Raw genomic sequence first — 17801 nt, 5'->3', positions numbered from 1 at the left:
GGCAGAATGGACCCATGTGTTCGCGGCACGTGTGGCTGGTGCGCCGGGCAGCTCCAGTGGAGCAGCTGGTTCGGGAACCCAGCTCGCCACAGGTGACTTTGCGAGGTGACCCAGGAACCTACTGTACCCTGTCTTATCGATAAGCTGGTTTATGAATGAGGGTGCGGGCTGCCCTCCAACTAGAGAGATCAGTCTTGAATGAGACTGAGTCCTTGGACTACCTTGGAAGTGTTTATCTGTCTCGCTCAAGATACGATCAACCTCACTCGATCAGACACCCAGAGGCTACTTTACAATAAAATGGGATCTACTGCGAGGAAAGTGATGCTTGTACTTGTGTGATTGGGGGGCGGGGGCTTACAGCTTGAGACCCCGTAGTTGGCGCCCGTGAACTGACTTGAGTGTTTTTTTTTCCTCCTGTGAAATTATCCTCGAAACCGAAAATTTTGGCAGCGCCCCTCTGCTGGGACTTGCTCTGTCACATCCCACACGCCCATCGCTCTCTTAGACCTGGACCTGCACGTAAGCGACATGAGTCCCAAGCCGCCCAAGATGGCGCCCTCGGCTCAAAAGGCTCGTAGCACGCAAGCCTTGGACGATCTCATTATGGCTGTGAGTAGAGTTTCGACGCCCCTCCACCACCAGCTACCGAGTACCGCAACTCGGGTTCTTGTATAGCGCATTGCTCACACCCCTGCAACCAGACAAACAGCAGTTCGATAGTCTCAAAACGGAGCGTGGTGCGTTGTATCCCCCTTACCCAGCTCACCGAGAAGAGAGTGCTCATCGTGCCAAGGAACGTCTCTACTACCCCGACGAGCCGCACTACTTCCGTTTCTTCGTCAAGAAGTTCCAGCGGAGGGCTCCTCTCATCAACAGGGGTTACCACCTGCGCCTCAAAGTCATCGATACTCTTGTGCGCCGCTTTCTTCAGAAGCCCTCTCACCGTAAGAAGGTCGTCGTCAACCTGGGCTGCGGAAGGTAAGGCCGTGCCTGCCGGATGGCCCATATACCCGCCGCCGTACTGACACAGTGCCATCAGTGATGTCCTGCCCTGGCAATGTGAGGTCCGATACCCCGAATTATGCCGCGACGTCACGTTTGTCGACGTCGACTATCCGGATCTCATCCAGAAAAAGCGCCAGATCGTCCTCGAGACCCCTGAGTTGCAGGATCTTCTGGGGACCTGGGAGGTCAGCCAGGACTCCCCCGTAGTCCTCAAGAGTCAGAAATACTGCCAGGTAGGCTGTGATCTTCGGCAACTGGCAACTCTGCAAACATGCCTGAATACCTTGTTCGACATGCCCAACACGGAGTTCCTCTTCGTCGCCGAAGTGTCCATCACCTACATGGACACTGAAGGTGCCGACGGAGTCATCGGCTGGGCAAGCGGCTTGGGACATGGTAAGGCTTCAACGTTTGGCCTTCTCTGCAGTATGATGTTCTAACCGGGCACGCAGCCGAATTTTGTCTGCTGGAGCAAATCCTGCCGGACGGGCCCGAGCATCCATTCGCGCATACGATGCTCAAGCACTTCAACAAGTTGAACACCCACCTGAAATCGGTCCACCGCTATCCTACCGTGGCTAGTCAGAAGAAGCGTTTCGAGTCTCTTGGTTGGCCGTCGACCGAGAGCTGGACACTCTGGGAAACTTGGTCGGATGACCTGTTCATGACTGCCGCTGAGAGAAGGGCCCTCGACGCCGTCGAGGCTTTCGACGAGTGGGAGGAATTCGCCCTCTTCGCCAGCCATTATTTTGTCATGCTTGCCTCGAGCCCGCACCCCGAAGTCGACGGGCACGCCTCTGGGTCTCTGGCAGGACTCGACGTCCAATCGTACCGGACTCCCATGACCACAAGCGTATACGAGACCAGCCGGGGGCACCGGCGGTTCGGCGCTGCCATGCTCGTCGAGAACCCAGACGGCCAGGCCCTCATTTCGCACACCTTCGGACAAGGCCCGAATGGTCGACCCGGCTCCGAAGACTTGTATCGGGTTTCTGGCCAGCCGGTCGCGTCTAGCTCGTCCAGAAAGGGGCCATCGGGCCGGGTCTGTCACACCCTCACAGACCTGGGCAGTGCTGGCGCTCTCTTGGCGGGTGGTCGCGCATCGCCATCGACCGCATTCAAGGACTGCTGGCTTTTCAAAAAGGTTTTCAATACCTGGGAGCGAGTACAGGACCTCCCGTCTCCCCTTTTCAGACACTCCGTAACTCGGCTGGGCTCGTCATCTCTCGCCCTTCTTGCCGGTGGCAAGACCAACCACTTCCAGTCATCGGCCGAGTATCTCCTCTTCGATCCCACAAAGGGCTGGACCAGATGCACAACACAATCTGCGCCCCCTTCGCTGTATGGCGCCACCTTTGTCTGCACGGGCAGTAGCGGGCCTCGCACTTTCGAGGGCTTTCTTACCGGAGGCAATCTTGAGGATGGCATAATCAATCAGAGTACCTACACGTGGAAGCTGGATCTGTCCGATTCCGAGGTGAGACCGTCGCAAGTACCGGGTGGTTTCATGCGCGCATCTGCTCACAATTCTAAACAGCACTCGCTGTCGTTCGTACAGCAGGCGTCCCAGGCTGGACGGGAGCCTAGCGTTTTTTCGCGGTTTGGATCCATCGCCGTCCAGGCCAGCGGGTACACTCTTCTCTTCGGCGGAGTGGCCAAAGACGTACAGCTGCCGTCGGCATACGGCATTCTTGTTCTCAGGATGGCGGAAGGCCGTGTGGATGTGGTTGCCAGGCTCGACGGCGCAGACGGCTCAGACGCAGTACGCCCCTTCATTATTGGGTCCTCCGTCGTGCCCTACGGAGACGGTAACTTTGCCCTTGTCGGCGGTGGCGCGACGTGCTTCTCGATGGGAACATACTGGACGGCAGGAAGCTACAGCTTTCGCTTCGATGCCGGCCAGCTCTCGGCCCGGGGCGGAACAGTACCTCCGCCACCACCGCCTGAGCCAGTAACGTATCTGGAGACGGTCGAGATCACGGCGGGCGACAAGGAGAATGCCGCCGAGTCGTTGGCCCCAGTCGAGATGCAGGCCATCCCTCGCGTCAAGGTTGAAACTGCGGAGCAGTTCCAGAGGATACTCGAAGCAGGCAAGCCCGTCATTATCGAGGGGTCGGACATCGGCCCTTGCAAGTCTGCTTGGTCGGCCGAATACCTAACCAACAGCGTTGGCCCCGATCGCAAGGTCTGCAATCCACATGAGCCGCTATGAGCCAGGGAGGGGGGATGTATCGATGGACACAACTGACGAACCGCTTTAGGTCTCTGTGCACGAGTCCACTACCGAGAAGATGGACTTCAACGCCAAGAACTTCCGCTACGTGACCACAGACTTTGGAGACTTCGTCAAGGAGGTTCAGGACGGAAAGCGTCTGTACCTGAGGGCGCTTTCAAAGGACGAGCCGTCGAGCCTCCCCACCCAGCTCGCCGACGACTACCCGTCGTTGGCCAAGGATTTTGCCTTGCCACCTCAGCTCGGTTTTGTGGACAGGAACGCATTCAGCTCTGTGCTGCGCATCTCCGGCCCGGTGAATATGTGGCTACACTACGACGTGAGTTGGATCCAATTCTGGCCCGTGATGCACATGGAAACGGCACCCTGTATTTCTAACTCGCCCTCGTACCTAGGTCATGGCGAATGTCTACGTCCAAGTCGGCGGCTCCAAGCGCCTCATCCTGTTCCCCCTTCAGATGTATCCCACTTCTCCTTCGCCCCAGGCGCTTCCAGTTCCAGCGTCGATGTCTTCTCGTCGCTCGACGCGGACTCTCTGAGAGGCGTCCACCCGCACGAGGCCGCCGTCCAGCCCGGTGACATTCTTTTCCTCCCGCCCCTCTGGCTCCACACCGCCACCCCTACGTCCGACTTGAGTGTCGCCGTCAACATCTTCTTCCGCACCCTGGAAAAGGGATACTCGGCAGGGAGGGACGTCTACGGGAACCGCGATCTGGCCGCTTACGAAAAGGGGCGCCAGGACATCGCCCGTATCGGAAGCAGCTTCAGCAAGCTGCCCCCGGACGCGAGGGGGTTCTACATCCGGCGCCTGGCGGATGAGCTGCTGCAGTCCACAACGAGTCTATAGAGCAATAAAACATCTGAGTGATGCCACGGAGCCCATGATGGAGCCACGTACACCCGAGCGTGCACACCCTACGTCGACCCTCTGGGCCATCGGCTGATCCACCTAAAGAAACTCTTGACATCATTGCCCAGGCCCTCTTTGTTTTCTCTCGCCCTCTCAAGCCCGCCCCGCCTCATACCTCCGGGAAGGCAAAGCCACAGCAGGAGGATGAAGACCAGGATGGCCAGGATGATGGGCTGCAACACCTGGACGCCCTTTTTCTGCGCAATGGCCCCAATGGCGAACGGGAAAATGGCAGCGCCGCCCCCGCCAAAGGCGGCGGCAAAGCCGATCGCGCTGACGTGGTAGTCGTTGGGGAGCAGTTTGGTCGCGGCGACGATTGCAGCAGGAAACAGGGGTCCGAGGAAGAAGCCGAGGAACGTGACGAATATGACGGAGGCGATGAAGTTGGGAACCAGCCAGTAGAGCAGCTCGAGCGCGATGGAGAGGAGCAGGTAGATGGCGATGGCACGCTTCTCTCCTATCCGTCCCGTTACGAACCCCAGCAAGACCCGGCCTATCGTGAGCCCTAGCCTGGAGCAAGACGTGTTAACGCAAAGAGGGGCTGGGACTCGGGTTCTAGGAGAGGACGGTATCCTTACCAAAACAAGACCACCGTGACACCGGCCAGGAAAGGCTCCGCATGCCTCACGCGGAGCATAAAGGTGACTACCCAGCCGCCCAAGCTGACCTCGGCCCCAACATAGCCGAGCAGGAACAGAGCCAGGAGCCAGGTGATGGGTTCCTTCAGCACCGTTCTCGTCGTCGTCCTCTTCTCCCCGGTCGACGACTGATGGGTCTCCCTGTGGATCTCGCCGGTAGCCCTCCAAAAGGCCGTGATGGCAACGAAGAAGTCGACCGTCGTCACGCCGATCATGACGTAGTAAAAGGTGTACCACGGCAGTTTCTGGCCCCTGGTCACCATCGCCGAGGCGATGAGCGGGCCGATGGTTGCCCCCAGGCCGTAGGCGCCGTGCAGGATCCCGAGCAGCTCGTTGGCGTTCTGCATATTTCCAATCCAGGCGTTCCAGGCGCTGTCCTCGAGACCGTTGCCGAAGCCGGCAAACAACAGGACAACAGGCAGCGCTGGATACGCAGGGTGAAGGGCCATGGGGATGTACCCGATCATACGGCTCACGGGACCCAGCACGGCGACGCCTCGCTGGCCGAACTTGTGGTGGATGAGGTTGTTGGAAAGGGCCGCCATCAGATAGCCGACAAACGGGGACAGAAACAGTAGGGCCACGACGGTGTATGTGATGCTGTAGTAAGCTTCAATCTAGACGACGGAATTAGCCAGTTGAAACGCGTCGCGCTGCCTTCGAGGCTCGTCGACTCACATATGGGATCAGGGCCTAGACAGGAGCCGTTAGTTGCTCGTTGCTACTCTCCGACAGATTCAGACTTACACCAATGGCGCCATCGTTCATACCCATGATGATGAAGCTCCAAAGAGTTACAAAGAACCGGTACGAGTTGATACGCGTCCCGTTCCATCTCTCGAGGCCCTCCTCGCGAGTCGCAGGCGAGGACGGTTTCCCGTCTTCGGCCACGCCCAGGACAGGCGCCTCGACGACCTTTTCGGCCATGGCGTGACTGTGGCCGGGTCTGCCTAGGACGTGTGACTGTTATGCTGTAGAAGCGCAAGTTCGGATCGGGCGAATGCTGGAGAGTCATGAGATCCGCAGGATCTGACAACACCGGTAAGAGCAGCGCAGTAGGAGGCTTCTTGTTGCGGAGACGGAACATGAGCCAAGAAGTGTTGCCTCAAGATCGGCACGCCCACGGCAGACGCAGCAGCGTGCTGCAACGTCACGACGGCGGTTCGCCGAGGAGGTTACCAGGCTAGGACTACAGGTTGTCCAATGGCGTCGGGGCAATGTAGCGGCGGCGCCCTTCAAGGCCGAGGTGGTGGGCCGCGCGCGTCCCTCTGAAGCGACATGCAGCCGATGTTTAGCCAGGCCGGTGCGGGCCACCGGTCGAGATCACGAATGAAAATGAAGTCTCCCGTCCGGCGGGTAGCGGTGAGTGGGTTGGTGATGAACAAGGGACAGTGGGAGGTTGAGACTACCTACATCGTTTGCCCGGGTTCGGTACCCCGCTGCGGGGCCGAACGTCGGTGACCGGCGCTGCTTTCCTCCGGCATGCCGCCGGCTTCGCGAGCGCTGACTAGCTTTTGGTTTGCTCGCCGAGGCACCCTCGTTGGGCGAGAGGAGTCGGCTCATAGCGAAGACCAGAAGGTGCTAGCGAAGCTTCGTCTGACACTGGCTGGCCGACTCGCTCCAGTGAGTCTCGCAATGCCTCGCAGAAAGCCTGCTGATGTCGCGCCGGCGGGAAGCTTCGTTGGGGGTTGCGAGCTGGGGGCATCGGGCCAATGACGGGGCCTGTTACAGAGTCATGTTCTCTAAGATAAGAAGCTGGCGGAGAGGGGGAGGGCAGGGCCGGTCATCAGCTGTCGTCCAGCTCCACACGCGCACCTGCTTCCTCTCTTCCTCTTCATTCTCCCCCTCCTGTTGGCCCGCGCCGTCCGCAGTCATGTTCGAGACGTGGAGAGTAGGACGATAGGCGAAAGCGTCTATGGGGCGATGTAGATGAGGCTCAACACGGGCGTTGCAGAAGAGTCCCGCAATCCTGCATTTCTGAGGCTTGTCCCGGCCACTGGCGGCTTTGCTGGCCAACTTCTGTGCTTATCGAGCTAATTTCTCGTCATCACCAACACACAAGCGCGGCGCCCTTCGAGCGCCTTCTACGACTTGCAAGATGCGTTTTGTGAGCCGGCCTGGGGTGACTCCAACTCCGTCCTCACTGCTACGCTTCCACGCGCCAGCGCCAGCGCCCGGCGATTGCCCAAGTCCTTGTCCCTGACCCGTCCATCATGCGTGACATCATCGCCCATCCACCTCTTGATTGGAGGAACCCAGGCCTGACATCTCGAGAAGGGTAGAGAACGACTCCGAAACTGCAATTCTTGTGACGAGGTCCCAAGGAGAAATGGGTGTCTACCCCGCCCGTTTCCCTCAAGGACCTTCAACTTCTAACAAGGCTAGGGGCTGCGGCTTTGCACTACAGTAAACGGCACAATTTTTTCTACCCCGTGTCGTCCGTGGGGACTCGTTTCGCACCTGCGTCCGCGCCAGCCCTGGTGCAAACAGTTGTCGGCTGCTTACATTTCCGTTTCGGTGACCTCACGCTGCGTCTGCGTCTGTGGCCCTTCTCTTCCTGCGACTCTTTGACCGGCGCCCTTGGCACCAAGCTTACACGAGCTGAAGCTGCCCCGACTTGGGCCAAGTACCTCCTCGCTTTCCACACTCTCTTGACAACTTTCCCTTCGGTGTCGACGGCAGGGAGCAAGCCTCAAAGAGAGAGCCTCAAACTCCGCGGCCTTTGATCTGCGGGCTGCACCCTCTGCCGTGTACGACTCGGTTTGGCCGTACGACGAAACGACTCCTTACCGCCATCTTGCATAAAAGGTTCTTGGTTGGCTCTCCGGGCTTCTGGGCTGGACTGCGATTTCCCGTCTCCTCCGTCAGAGCTTGCGCAAACCATCGCATCCCGTGTCGCCTGCTCGGTTCCCGCCGGACCAAGCGAGCAACTCATCCGAGCAGTCACGGCCAACGGAACCATTCCATTCCATCTCCCCATCGACATCTTGTTAGTCGCATCGAGACCTTGACCGCCCACGCGCGATACCACTCGATCCAGCCATGTCGAAGTACTACGAGCGAGAAGTCCGCAAGGACTACGTGAGAAGCCCAAGCCACCACCGCCGCGGCGACCCGCCCCCGGTCTCACGAGAGCAGTCCCCCGAATACTACTCGGGCGGCGGCGGCGGTCCCGTACAGGTGGTCTACCCGGACACTCGAGGGCCCGTCCCGATCGCTGGCGGTCCCTACATCTCGGGCGCCATCCCCGCCGACGCTCCTCCGGTCCATCCATACTACGGCCCGGAGTCGCCGCTCTCACCCCGCGACGCAAACGCCCTCCAGATCCCGCCCTCGCCCCGTTACCGCCCACGCTCCCTGCCTCCCCAAGCCCTCGCAGTAGGCCGGCCTCGATCCCGCTCGCGGCCCCGGAGCCCCATCGGTAAGGCCCGTCATGCCCTAGACAACACCTTCACCCAGTCCTCCTCGGGCATCGGCGTGGGTCTTCTGGGCGCCGTCGTCGGCGGTCTGGCCGCGCGCGAGGTCTCCGACGCCACCGTCCGGACCCGCAACCGCAAGGAGATGGAAAACGGCACGTTCCGCCCGCGGTCGCCCCGCGAGACGGAGAAGGCGCGCGTGATATCCACCGTTGTCGGTGCTCTCGTGGGCGGCCTCGGCGCCAACGCCATCGAGAAACGCTTCGAGGTCGCCCGCCGCCGCGACAGAGAGCAGCAGGAGGCATGGGAGAGGCGGTGGGGAGGGAGAGCGACCTCCCGCACTACGACACGGGCAGAGACTACGAGCTCGACCACGGCAGGGGACGTCCTCGCGATCGGCGCCGTGACGAGTGGGACGAGGGCTATCCTCGCGACTATCCTTACGACGACCGACGTGCGGGGAGGCTGAGGAGTGAAGAACGATACGCTTACAGGAACTGATGTCTTTGGTGTTGCCGTTTCGTCCATTTTCTCTTATTCCCTCTCTGTTTGTTTTTCCTGAAGACCGCATTACGACTTGATGATTTACGAGGGCCTTGTCGGGGAAAGTACTGCACCCCACAGGCGACATTTGGGAGGGTTTCTTTTTAGACAGTTGTATGCATGTTTAATGCCAGATACCAAAATTTCGTGTCTTTAACCGGTGCATAAAAGCATCTGGCTCGTCCTACAAACGCAAATTCATGTCTACAGAAGTACTCATACATCATGGCTCATTGACTGCCCCGCATGCTGCGACTGCCCTTGAGCGTCGGTTCCTGTGAGCAGGTATTTGGTACCGAGACGAGTTCGCGTGAAGCTCCCTGTCCCCGTTGTCTCTTGTGGTCCGTCCAGTCACCTCCCTTCATCCAACCTCCGGCCAAGGGTCTCGGTGGAAGACGCCACGCCCATCGTTGCACAGGAAATTGACAAGATAAAGGCCGTGTCATCTTCCTCAGTTGTTATAATGGAGGGTCTCGGCATTGACGTCGTAGCCCTCGGGTATAAGACGAAGACCGCCGTAGGGATCCGCGCCTTGGGCCAAGTCTCTCGACGGTTCCCATTGCCGGTCGCCTTGGCCATGCGGCAACGTCTGGGCCGTGTTCTCGCGCTCAAGCTTTGCCCGATAGGACTGCTCTCTCTCCACAATAACCTTGAAAAACTGCGCTATCTCGGCAACGGCAATCTGCTGGGCCTCGGAGCACCCAATGGTGTTGCAGAGAGACTGAGAATCGACCAGCTGCTTGGCAATCACGGAATCCGGCTGGCAGTAGGTGCGGATGCGCAAAGATCGAGCGTTGATCTTCATCGCATGGAGCAGGCCGGCGATCTCCAAGGGGTTGCTCTGACGGCGACCAAAGAACCTGAACTCATCAATGTGGAGGTGGACCAGCTCGAGCTGTGTCTCCAAGTCGTATCGGAAGCCCACGACTCTCGGGCGGCCCTTTTGGTTCCATCCGTCCGCAATCTTCTTGAGCTTGTCCGGGTTGAGCCGGCCGTGGTTCAGTTCGTTCGTGATGTAGGTGTGCAGTGCGTTGCTGATGTGGAACTCGAGCTCGCAGTAGAGGAGACTCTGCTCGCGAGGATCGAGAGAAATCGTCACCCTCTGCACCTTGCCCTCCCTGTCCACGTCTCGCGGTCTTCGGCCTGACGCTTTGCCCTCGGTCTGTCGGAGTGTTAGTCAGGAAGCCCGGAAACGTGGGCGCAGAGATGCCTACCATTTCCTTGGCAATCTTCTTGAGGCTGTCAAGAAGGCCCGGTTTCTTGGGCGAGTTGTCCTTCTTCTTGCGGTCCGGGGTCTGGTCGGGTCGCTCGAGCCACCCTTGTTCTCCGATCAGGGTCTTGCCTGCAATCTTCTGCACGGGGAGATCTTTGTAGGCGAAGTAGGGCCTGAGGGGAGAGTAGATCTGGCTGGCGTCCATCACCGGCTGTCTGAGGGCTTCCAGCCTGCCCATGTGCGGACCATACCCCTGGGCGCCTCCTCCGTGGTTGGCCATGCTAGGAGCCAGCGCCGGAGCGTTCGGGTCTTTCCAGCCGCTGTAAGACTGCAGCACGTTCTTAATGTGCTGCGGGATATCGTCCCTTTTGATGTGGAGCGGGCTTGGCTGGCCTTCGCCCTGAGAGTAGACCGAAGACGAGTCTACCTGATCGATGCTTGCGGGAGATGGGTTGTCCGGCGTTGTGGGCTGCGGGACATGGGGAACGCTCTCAGGGTTGTCCACGATAGTTGCGTATTGGCGGCGAGCATTGACGTTGACAGGTGTCGGCGTGTGTTGTCGGCGACGTTCGGCGAGGCTCGACACCAGAGAACCCTTTGCTTTGTGGCTCGAGGCCGGCATCAGCTCCGAAAAAGTCGTCGAGTCACTGTCATGGGGCGTCTCATGTTTGCTTCGACCGGTGTTGGCTTGCGAGGGGGATCCCTCGCGGTCGATGCTTCTATGGGCCCGAGACACGGGTTGAACACCACTGAAGTCGTTGTTACGTGCTGGCGATCGGGCTCGACTGAAGTTGTCGACTCGTCCGCGACGGGATGGTGACTCGCTCCTGTTCGAGAATCTGGCAATGTGTCAGCCGCGAGATGCGAATCATCTCGACGCTGGTACTCACACGTCTGTCAGTCGGTCTACCTGGTTCTCGGTCAAATTCAGATTGATCTGAACGGATTTGTTGGGCTTGTGTTTCTGCGGCGACGGCGACCGATGCTTCCTGGGCGAGACTGGGATGAAATCGCCTTTGATCGCAGAAGGCACCGGCCCTCGACTTTTGCCTCCCGACTTTTCCGAGTCCTGGATCATGATGGGGAGGCTGGTCGACGTCGTCGACGTCGTGTCTTGAGTACAGCGTCGGTTGGCGGTGCGAGAACCCACGGATCGCGACGTCCGACGGTTTCTTGATGCAATGAGACTTCCGATCCGTGAGCGGAACGAGTCGTCGTGAAATTCAGGTTCCTCCCGTTGGTCCACGTGCGGTGGTGAAGACAGAGGCCTCTTGAGGACAAGCCTGGGAAATGGCCCGACTAATTCAGGATCCTCAAACTGGCTCGTCCGAAGCTCTGCGATCCAAGCTTCGATTCGGGCACGAAACGACGAGGGGTCTGGGATGAAGGCAAATACGCCTTTTAGCACGTCGCCAAAATGAAGCAAAGCGGAAGGGTGACGGCGAGACTGAAAGGGGAGGTGGGGTTCGCACGGTTCCTTCCCAGACGGGTGAGGCAAACGCGTCTGTTGACATACCTTTTTGCGGAAATGCAGCCTCTAGATCAACCGACTCTCTGGCCGGGTACACGGCGGGGCCCGGTTCTGTGGAATATGTGAATAAGCCAGAGTCTGGTTTGGCGGGACGCGGCGGGACAACGAGGGGCGAGGAACACGAAGGGTCAGGGAGAAAACACCGCTCATACTACAGCTCTACGTACCCTTGGGCGTTTGTGAGATGCGCTGCTCTTCGTAGTCCTCATCTGATATGGCGGAATCTTCACTACTACGTGATGAACCGCCCTTCTGCAGGACAGACAAGGCAGTCTCATGATCGCCAGCTGGAGAGTCGTCAGTGTACGGCTCTCACGGACAGCTGTCTGATAACTCACCATGGCTAGCCGATATCTCCGACTCTCCTTGAGACGGGTAAGACATCTCAGGACAACTGAGGCCGGCGTCTGACCGCGACTCTCCTTGACCGCGTCGTGCCTCTGGCGCTTGGTAGTCGCTGTAGGACGCCTGTGATCCTCGGACGCCGCCGACCCCTACTTGCGAGCCATTGGCAGAGCCCGGCCGCGAACAATCGCCTTGGACGTAGGCGTAAAAGTCCGAGAACGACGGTTGATGTCGTGCTTGAGCGTGTCGTGTCAGTCCAAGAGCCTCGGCCGGGCCCGACAAGCGGAGGGGGTGCCTACCAGACTGTGTGGTGTCTTGCCTCGACGACGAACTCGGCCTCGAAGACGCCCGAGAGTGAGACAGCTTGCCCGATCGCTCGCTCGAGGCCATCCCGCTGGACCGGGATGCCCGTCCGACGTCACGAAGGACGGGTTGCTGCTTCGTGATGGTCAGCTCCCGGGCTTTTCCAAGCATGACTTCCGTGGCGACTTTTTGCACTCCGTCATCATCGGGAGTGGTCCAAGATTGAAGCAGGATCGAGTCAGCGCGTTTGGCCGAAAGAGTTGGGCTGCGAAGTTGATCGAGCGATGGAGCATGCCGCAGTTTGTGGGTCTCTTCGTCGACGATGCGGACAGGGTGTATCCTTGGATTGTCGTCGACCAGCCATCGATGATCAGGAACACCAAGCTTCCCGCCAGTGTTGGAGAAGCTGACTGCTTGCTGCCACTGCTCCGAATGACGCGCAGCAGACCAGGTGGACGGAACGTTCAACCCAAAATCCGCTGGCGCGTGAGATCCGTCGTCCTTAGCGGCAACCCCGCATGGGCTACGCACCATGCTCCTGCAACGCACGCGATCTACCTCTGACGGCCTCGAGTCGACACAGTCGTCCGCGGCGCCGTCGAGGCCGAACCAGTTGTTGCTGGGCTGAGGATGGGGTCTGGAGTCGCGCTTCGTCGCTTCGCTGTAGGCGGTGCCCGGCAAGCTGTCGGGACCAGCACTTCGCGCCTGGGGACTGTGGCTTGGAAGGTTGGGCCCAGGGTAAGCGGTATCCAGTCCGAACCAATCGTGGCCCCGTTGGGACCTCGGTGTCCTCGTTTGCCTGGGGGACTCGACGTCGGCCTGTCGGCGAGGACTGGCAGTCTTGTGGTGAAGTGCTCGGCCGTTTGCGCGGGATGGCGCAGTACAAGGCTCAAGAACGACCTGCCGATGGTCCAATCCGCCGTCAAAGCCGAGCTGAGGGGTGAATGGGCCGCGAAACTCATACGAAGGACCCATCACACCCTGTACTGCAGCATCTGCCAGGAGTTTCCTGGCCTTGGTATCCGCCGTGGGCATCATCTCGTGAGAAAGAGAAGGCGGCAGAGGCTGGCTGTCGGCTATCAAGGAGAACTTCCGGGCGAAGATCGGATGCGGCGTCACACAACCCTCGGGTAGTGGTACCGGCTTCGGATCGGGGCGTTCGCGCAAAGACAGGGCAGTCTCTAGACCGAACATGTTGGTAAGCCAAACGCGACGCCGGTTCTCGGGTCGGCGTTCTCGGGGGTCTTGGATTCGCATGGCATCTCTTCCACTCTTGAGAGCGCGGAAGACATATGTAGGTCTTCTCACACCCGGGCCGTGTACCCGGCCTCTCTCGGCTTCGGTGTTGTCGTTGCAGTTGCTCGCGTCTGCCGCTTGGGATGGCGGAGTGGCTGGGACAACCTGCTCCTCCTTGACAAACTTCCCCGCCCGGCCAATGCCAATCTGCCACTCCATCTCGTGCAGTTCCTTGGGATTGGGAGTGCGGAAGGCACAGGTCCCGCCCTCGCGGGTCGAGACGTACATGGTGTGGTCAATCATCCAAGCCTTGCGGCTGCGTATGCAGCTTGGCTCGTTCGAGCTCACGCGGCTCGAGGGGTGGTAGTCCGATAACCGGATGGGATATCGATGCGGATGCTGTTGGCGCCATTGTACGAGGCTCACCGTGGGCCGTATGGTTGTGGTGATTGTCATCATGTGAGGTATGTGAGGCAATTCCAGGTCGGACTGTGTAAGCCGTGTCAGTGGCCGGGACGGGGCTTCGCGGACGGCCGACTCACGTGGCGGTTGAGGTGATCATGCTTCCAGCGTTGAAACTCGGCTCCTGGGTCGTCCGAATAGCTGCAGTCGATTTCGATCAATTCGTAGAGCACACCACCAGCTAGGTCCAGGTTTTCGTCCCCGAGATGTTCGCGCAGAACCAGAAATACCTGCCGGAGCAATGCGTTCAATGTCCCCGCAAGCAGTGCACGAGCGGAAGCGGCCGACTTACAAGTTGAACACCGTCCCGGTATTGATAGTTCCGGGGGATGTAAGCACAGTATCTGACAAGAACGTTGCGGCACTCTGCGAAGGCTCAGTACACTTGCAGCAACAACGGAAACAGCAACGCATGGAGAGGCGTACTTTCTTCGTCATATCCATCCCGCGACACGGCGTCATGGGACAGGGCGTTGGCCATCTCCGCGAGCCTTTGGCGCCATTCTTCATCGTCTGCCTGGGCAGCGGCCCTGATGGACTCGACCCACGTCTGGAGACTTTGGCGATTGCGCATAGTGCTCATTGAACCGGCAGGAATGGGCAATGCGGACACGTTGGTGCCGAGACCTTTCTGTTGGGACGGGGCGGCGCACCGGTACTGCTCTAGGTGACGAGCTGCAAGCGAGAGCTTCGTCTATCTTGCCGCTGCCGTTGCAGAGACCGAAACGCAGGCGGTCGGGTAGCGTGAACCTTGCCACGTTCCAAGAGGATGACGAGGAGATGGGGTGGAAGCACGGAATCTTCTCAACTGCTCTCCATGGCAGGCTACAAAACCCCAGAGGTGGACAGTATCAAGCAAGCATCCACAGCAGGCAAGAGCTGCCTTCGCGTTGAAATGGCAGGGAAGGAAGGACGAACAACACCGCAAGGCATCGCCTGCAGGTAGCCTCCGTGACGGGAAGGAGCGTCACGAGTGTCCTCCTTTGCTCCCCTCTGTCTTCACTGGAATAGCATGGCGGCAGCCGAGCAGGTGCTTCTCTGCTCTACCTTATATCAGACGTTGGGCACAGCTGGCCACTTGACCGGCCATCGTGTCTAGGTAGATCTCGCAGGACAACTGGCCGGCTTCCTGGCCGCTAGGCAGTCGCGGCATTCCGCTCCTCGAACGGCCCTTGGGTCTAGCATTTCACTCGATCTTCACTTGAAGCCGGCGGACCAGGTTCCAGCCCGCCTCGGCCACGGACATGCGCACACTTGAGAAGCGCCGGACGCCAGTCGGCTCCGGTCTGCCGAACAACGAGGTCCTCGCTGGCCACAAGGCGGTGCAACCCGGCCCTTGCTCTGGCATCAGTGCAAGCATGGGGAACAGAAAGCTGCGCGTGCATGCGCAGCACTGCGTTTCGATGTTCCGGCGCTTAGAGACCAAAGCCAAATCTGCGACGATGGTCAGCTATTCTGCAGTGCAAACTGCGCCCAGAGTCGGTAACATGGCACCGATGTCGTCCAAAGGCAGAGCACGCACCTTGGCCCGATTCCGTGCTGGGTAGATCCCGTCTCGAAACCGCCGGCTAGCGCGTTGGGAGCCACCATGGCGCGGTGCAGAATCTGCAACGGTATTGCCCAGCAGGGATACATGTGCGATAGTGAGGCTTACGGTGCTTGCGATGGCAATGTGCGCGCAGGGCAGCACATTGCACCTGGCCTTGGGGCATGACCAGGATCCAAAGAGGACGCTGGCGACGAGCTGACAGGGCTGCGCACTCCGAGAGGCAGGATAAGCAATGGGGGGTTTTCGGACAACGGTTGTCTCGTCTGGTATTCCATGCGGCTCCAACTCAAAATTCGAATCCAACCGTCCAGCCGGTAACAAACCTTGCAGCCATGTACCCAAGCAAGCGAAGGGGGCCTTACATCAGTCACACAGCTGCCAACGTTGCAGCTGTCTGCGACCCTTGAATCTGAGCAGAGAATCTGCGTCAGGAAGACCGTCACGTGGGCTGGGCAATAGCCTCATTACATAAGTAAGACCAAAACCGCGACTTGAGGTGCTCTCAGTCGCACCGAGTTGTGCGACTGAACTCGTCCCACTCTTGGGTATCCCGGTGGAACCTCGTTGTGGTCTCTCCATTCTCGGGCGTTCCCCCTACCGTTTGCAATTGAACAGTTCTCACATAGCAGCAGCTCACTGCGGGTGTTCCACGCTCGGTTCGGTCGGTGCAGCCACCAGCGGCACCCGTCCTCGGGGTGCAGCACTTTCCCCGCACTTTGCCTTCTCCAACTTCCGAGAACCCCAAGAAGCAATCGAAGTGGATTCGCGCCGAGGGCGAAGCCAGGTGGCGCCAAGTACGTCTTACCTCATCCAAGCATAGGTCCAGCTGCCGTCTCCAACTGCCTTGTCGCTCTCAACTCCTGCGACTGACTGAGCAAAAGTACAAGCCTACCCCGGGCGCCCCTTGCCCACGACCCCACCACCAACTTTGCCGACTCGACTTCCCGAGTCCCCTTTGTCTGGGTTGAGCTCCCCCACGCAGGGATAACCAACCAGCCAGATCAATGGGAAGCGTCTTCCAGTCTTCCGCGCTGCTATTCTCTCTCTCTCTCTCTCTCCCCCTCCAAAGGTACTTCGACGGCCACTCGAGCAGCGCCCCTCGCCTTTTCTTCATGACGTGCCTGTCCGTCCCCACGGGTCAAGTGAGCGGCATGGCTTTGACCCCGAAAGCCAGCGCGCTTGACTGGGCACGTATCTGTCCCAAGAAGCAAGAAAGGTAGGGGAGTCCCCCCCCAGTGTGGAGAATTTGGAGTTCCCGGCCTGCGTTGCCGTCCCCAGTCTGCTTCCCGACGTCGATGCCGGCCTTCTGGGCCCTTCGGATCAGTCTCACTGATTGAACTATCTCCCCGCCGTCAATCATAGCCGTGCTTCCTACCCGTGTCCCGCTTGAGAGTTTTGTGCCAATCGGTCCGTCGCCATATATAACCTACTCGTCGCCTCCTTTGCCTCTCGTTACCGGTTTCCCTTGATACCATTCTTTAGACTCCTCGTGATACCCTATTGTTGGTAATCCCCCTCGTCTATACCCGTCGACCTTGCGAGATCATCGCCCTTTACTCAACCACGCCTCGCGCCTGCTGTCACCGCAACATGGAGACGCAACCTGATCGCCAGTCGGGCACTCATTATGATATTGGTAAGGACCTTCTCTCCTTGACAACTACATCGAGGAGCCACGCGCTGACGTGCCCATGCCTAAAGTCGTCGTTGGCGCCGGGCCCGTGGGCCTGATGCTGTCGACCATCCTGGCCAGATGGGGATACAAGATCAAGCACATTGACAACCGGGCGGAGCCGACGCCGACGGGAAGAGCCGACGGCATCCAGCCGCGTTCCCTGGACCTTCTTCGCAACATGGGGCTCAAATCGGCCATCATGGCTCACAAGCCCGCCAGAGTCTACGAGGTGGCTTTCTGGGACCCGCCCAAGTCCGGCAGTGGAATCGCTAGAACTGGCACTTGGGCCAGTTGTCCCGACTTCATTGACGCCAGGTATCCGTTCACGACCCTCCTGCACCAAGGCCACATTGAGCGGGTTTTCATCGGCGACCTCAACAAGAACGGCGTCCAGATCCAGCGGCCCTGGACCATCACGGGGTTCACCTCGGACGAGGCCGAGAACCCCGAGTACCCCGTCGAGGTCCGCCTGGAGCACGTCGACGGAACCGCCCAGGAGACGTTGCGGGCCAAGTACCTCTTTGGCGGCGAGGGTGCGCGCTCGTTCATCAGGAACCAGCTGCAGATCGGCATCAAGCACAAGGACCCCATCTCACACGTATGGGGCGTCATGGACGGTGTCGTCAAGACCGACTTTCCCGACATCAAGGTGAGCAACCTCGCCGAGAGGCACGCGCCAAAGCACCACGGCTGACAGCGTCACAGATGAAATGCACGATCCACAGCAAGCACGGCTCCA

At 59.4% G+C, this 17801-nt stretch overlaps 7 protein-coding genes across 7 annotated transcripts; 3 read left to right on the top strand and 4 right to left on the bottom strand.

The window, feature by feature from the left end:
* Positions 1-552: 552 nt before the first annotated feature.
* On the top strand, positions 553-4088 carry ColSpa_09618 (tRNA-aminoacylation cofactor ARC1; the record flags this gene model as incomplete). Its single annotated transcript, XM_049275830.1, has 6 exons — positions 553-612; positions 713-740; positions 777-981; positions 1043-1404; positions 1461-3193; positions 3270-4088. The coding sequence occupies 6 exons, from the start codon at positions 553-555 to the stop codon at positions 4086-4088; spliced, it is 3207 nt and encodes a 1068-aa protein (XP_049131787.1).
* Positions 3696-5716, bottom strand: ColSpa_09617 (bypass of stop codon protein 6; the record flags this gene model as incomplete). Its single annotated transcript, XM_049275829.1, has 4 exons — positions 3696-4082; positions 4208-4661; positions 4730-5406; positions 5537-5716. 4 exons carry the CDS (start codon positions 5714-5716, stop codon positions 3696-3698), a joined length of 1698 nt encoding a protein of 565 aa, XP_049131786.1.
* Positions 5717-7831: 2115 nt separating this feature from the next.
* ColSpa_09616 (uncharacterized protein) lies at positions 7832-8674 on the top strand (the record flags this gene model as incomplete). The annotated part of the gene is made up of 1 exon (XM_049275828.1): positions 7832-8674. The coding sequence occupies one exon, from the start codon at positions 7832-7834 to the stop codon at positions 8672-8674; it is 843 nt and encodes a 280-aa protein (XP_049131785.1).
* Positions 8675-9199: 525 nt separating this feature from the next.
* Positions 9200-11039, bottom strand: ColSpa_09615 (uncharacterized protein; the record flags this gene model as incomplete). Its single annotated transcript, XM_049275827.1, has 3 exons — positions 9200-9910; positions 9963-10788; positions 10852-11039. 3 exons carry the CDS (start codon positions 11037-11039, stop codon positions 9200-9202), a joined length of 1725 nt encoding a protein of 574 aa, XP_049131784.1.
* A 612-nt stretch (positions 11040-11651) lies between these two features.
* ColSpa_09614 (uncharacterized protein) lies at positions 11652-13664 on the bottom strand (the record flags this gene model as incomplete). The annotated part of the gene is made up of 2 exons (XM_049275826.1): positions 11652-11779; positions 11831-13664. 2 exons carry the CDS (start codon positions 13662-13664, stop codon positions 11652-11654), a joined length of 1962 nt encoding a protein of 653 aa, XP_049131783.1.
* A 215-nt stretch (positions 13665-13879) lies between these two features.
* On the bottom strand, positions 13880-14412 carry ColSpa_09613 (uncharacterized protein; the record flags this gene model as incomplete). The annotated part of the gene is made up of 3 exons (XM_049275825.1): positions 13880-14068; positions 14131-14204; positions 14265-14412. The coding sequence occupies 3 exons, from the start codon at positions 14410-14412 to the stop codon at positions 13880-13882; spliced, it is 411 nt and encodes a 136-aa protein (XP_049131782.1).
* Positions 14413-15082: 670 nt separating this feature from the next.
* On the top strand, positions 15083-15385 carry ColSpa_09612 (uncharacterized protein; the record flags this gene model as incomplete). Its single annotated transcript, XM_049275824.1, has 1 exon — positions 15083-15385. The coding sequence occupies one exon, from the start codon at positions 15083-15085 to the stop codon at positions 15383-15385; it is 303 nt and encodes a 100-aa protein (XP_049131781.1).
* Positions 15386-17801: the final 2416 nt, after the last annotated feature.

This window comes from Colletotrichum spaethianum, assembly GCF_022836535.1.
Source record: "Colletotrichum spaethianum MAFF 239500 DNA, contig29, whole genome shotgun sequence".
NCBI lineage: Eukaryota > Fungi > Ascomycota > Sordariomycetes > Glomerellales > Glomerellaceae > Colletotrichum > Colletotrichum spaethianum.
The sequence above is the reverse complement of the archived record's forward strand: the minus strand, read 5'-3'. Positions and strand labels throughout refer to the sequence as shown.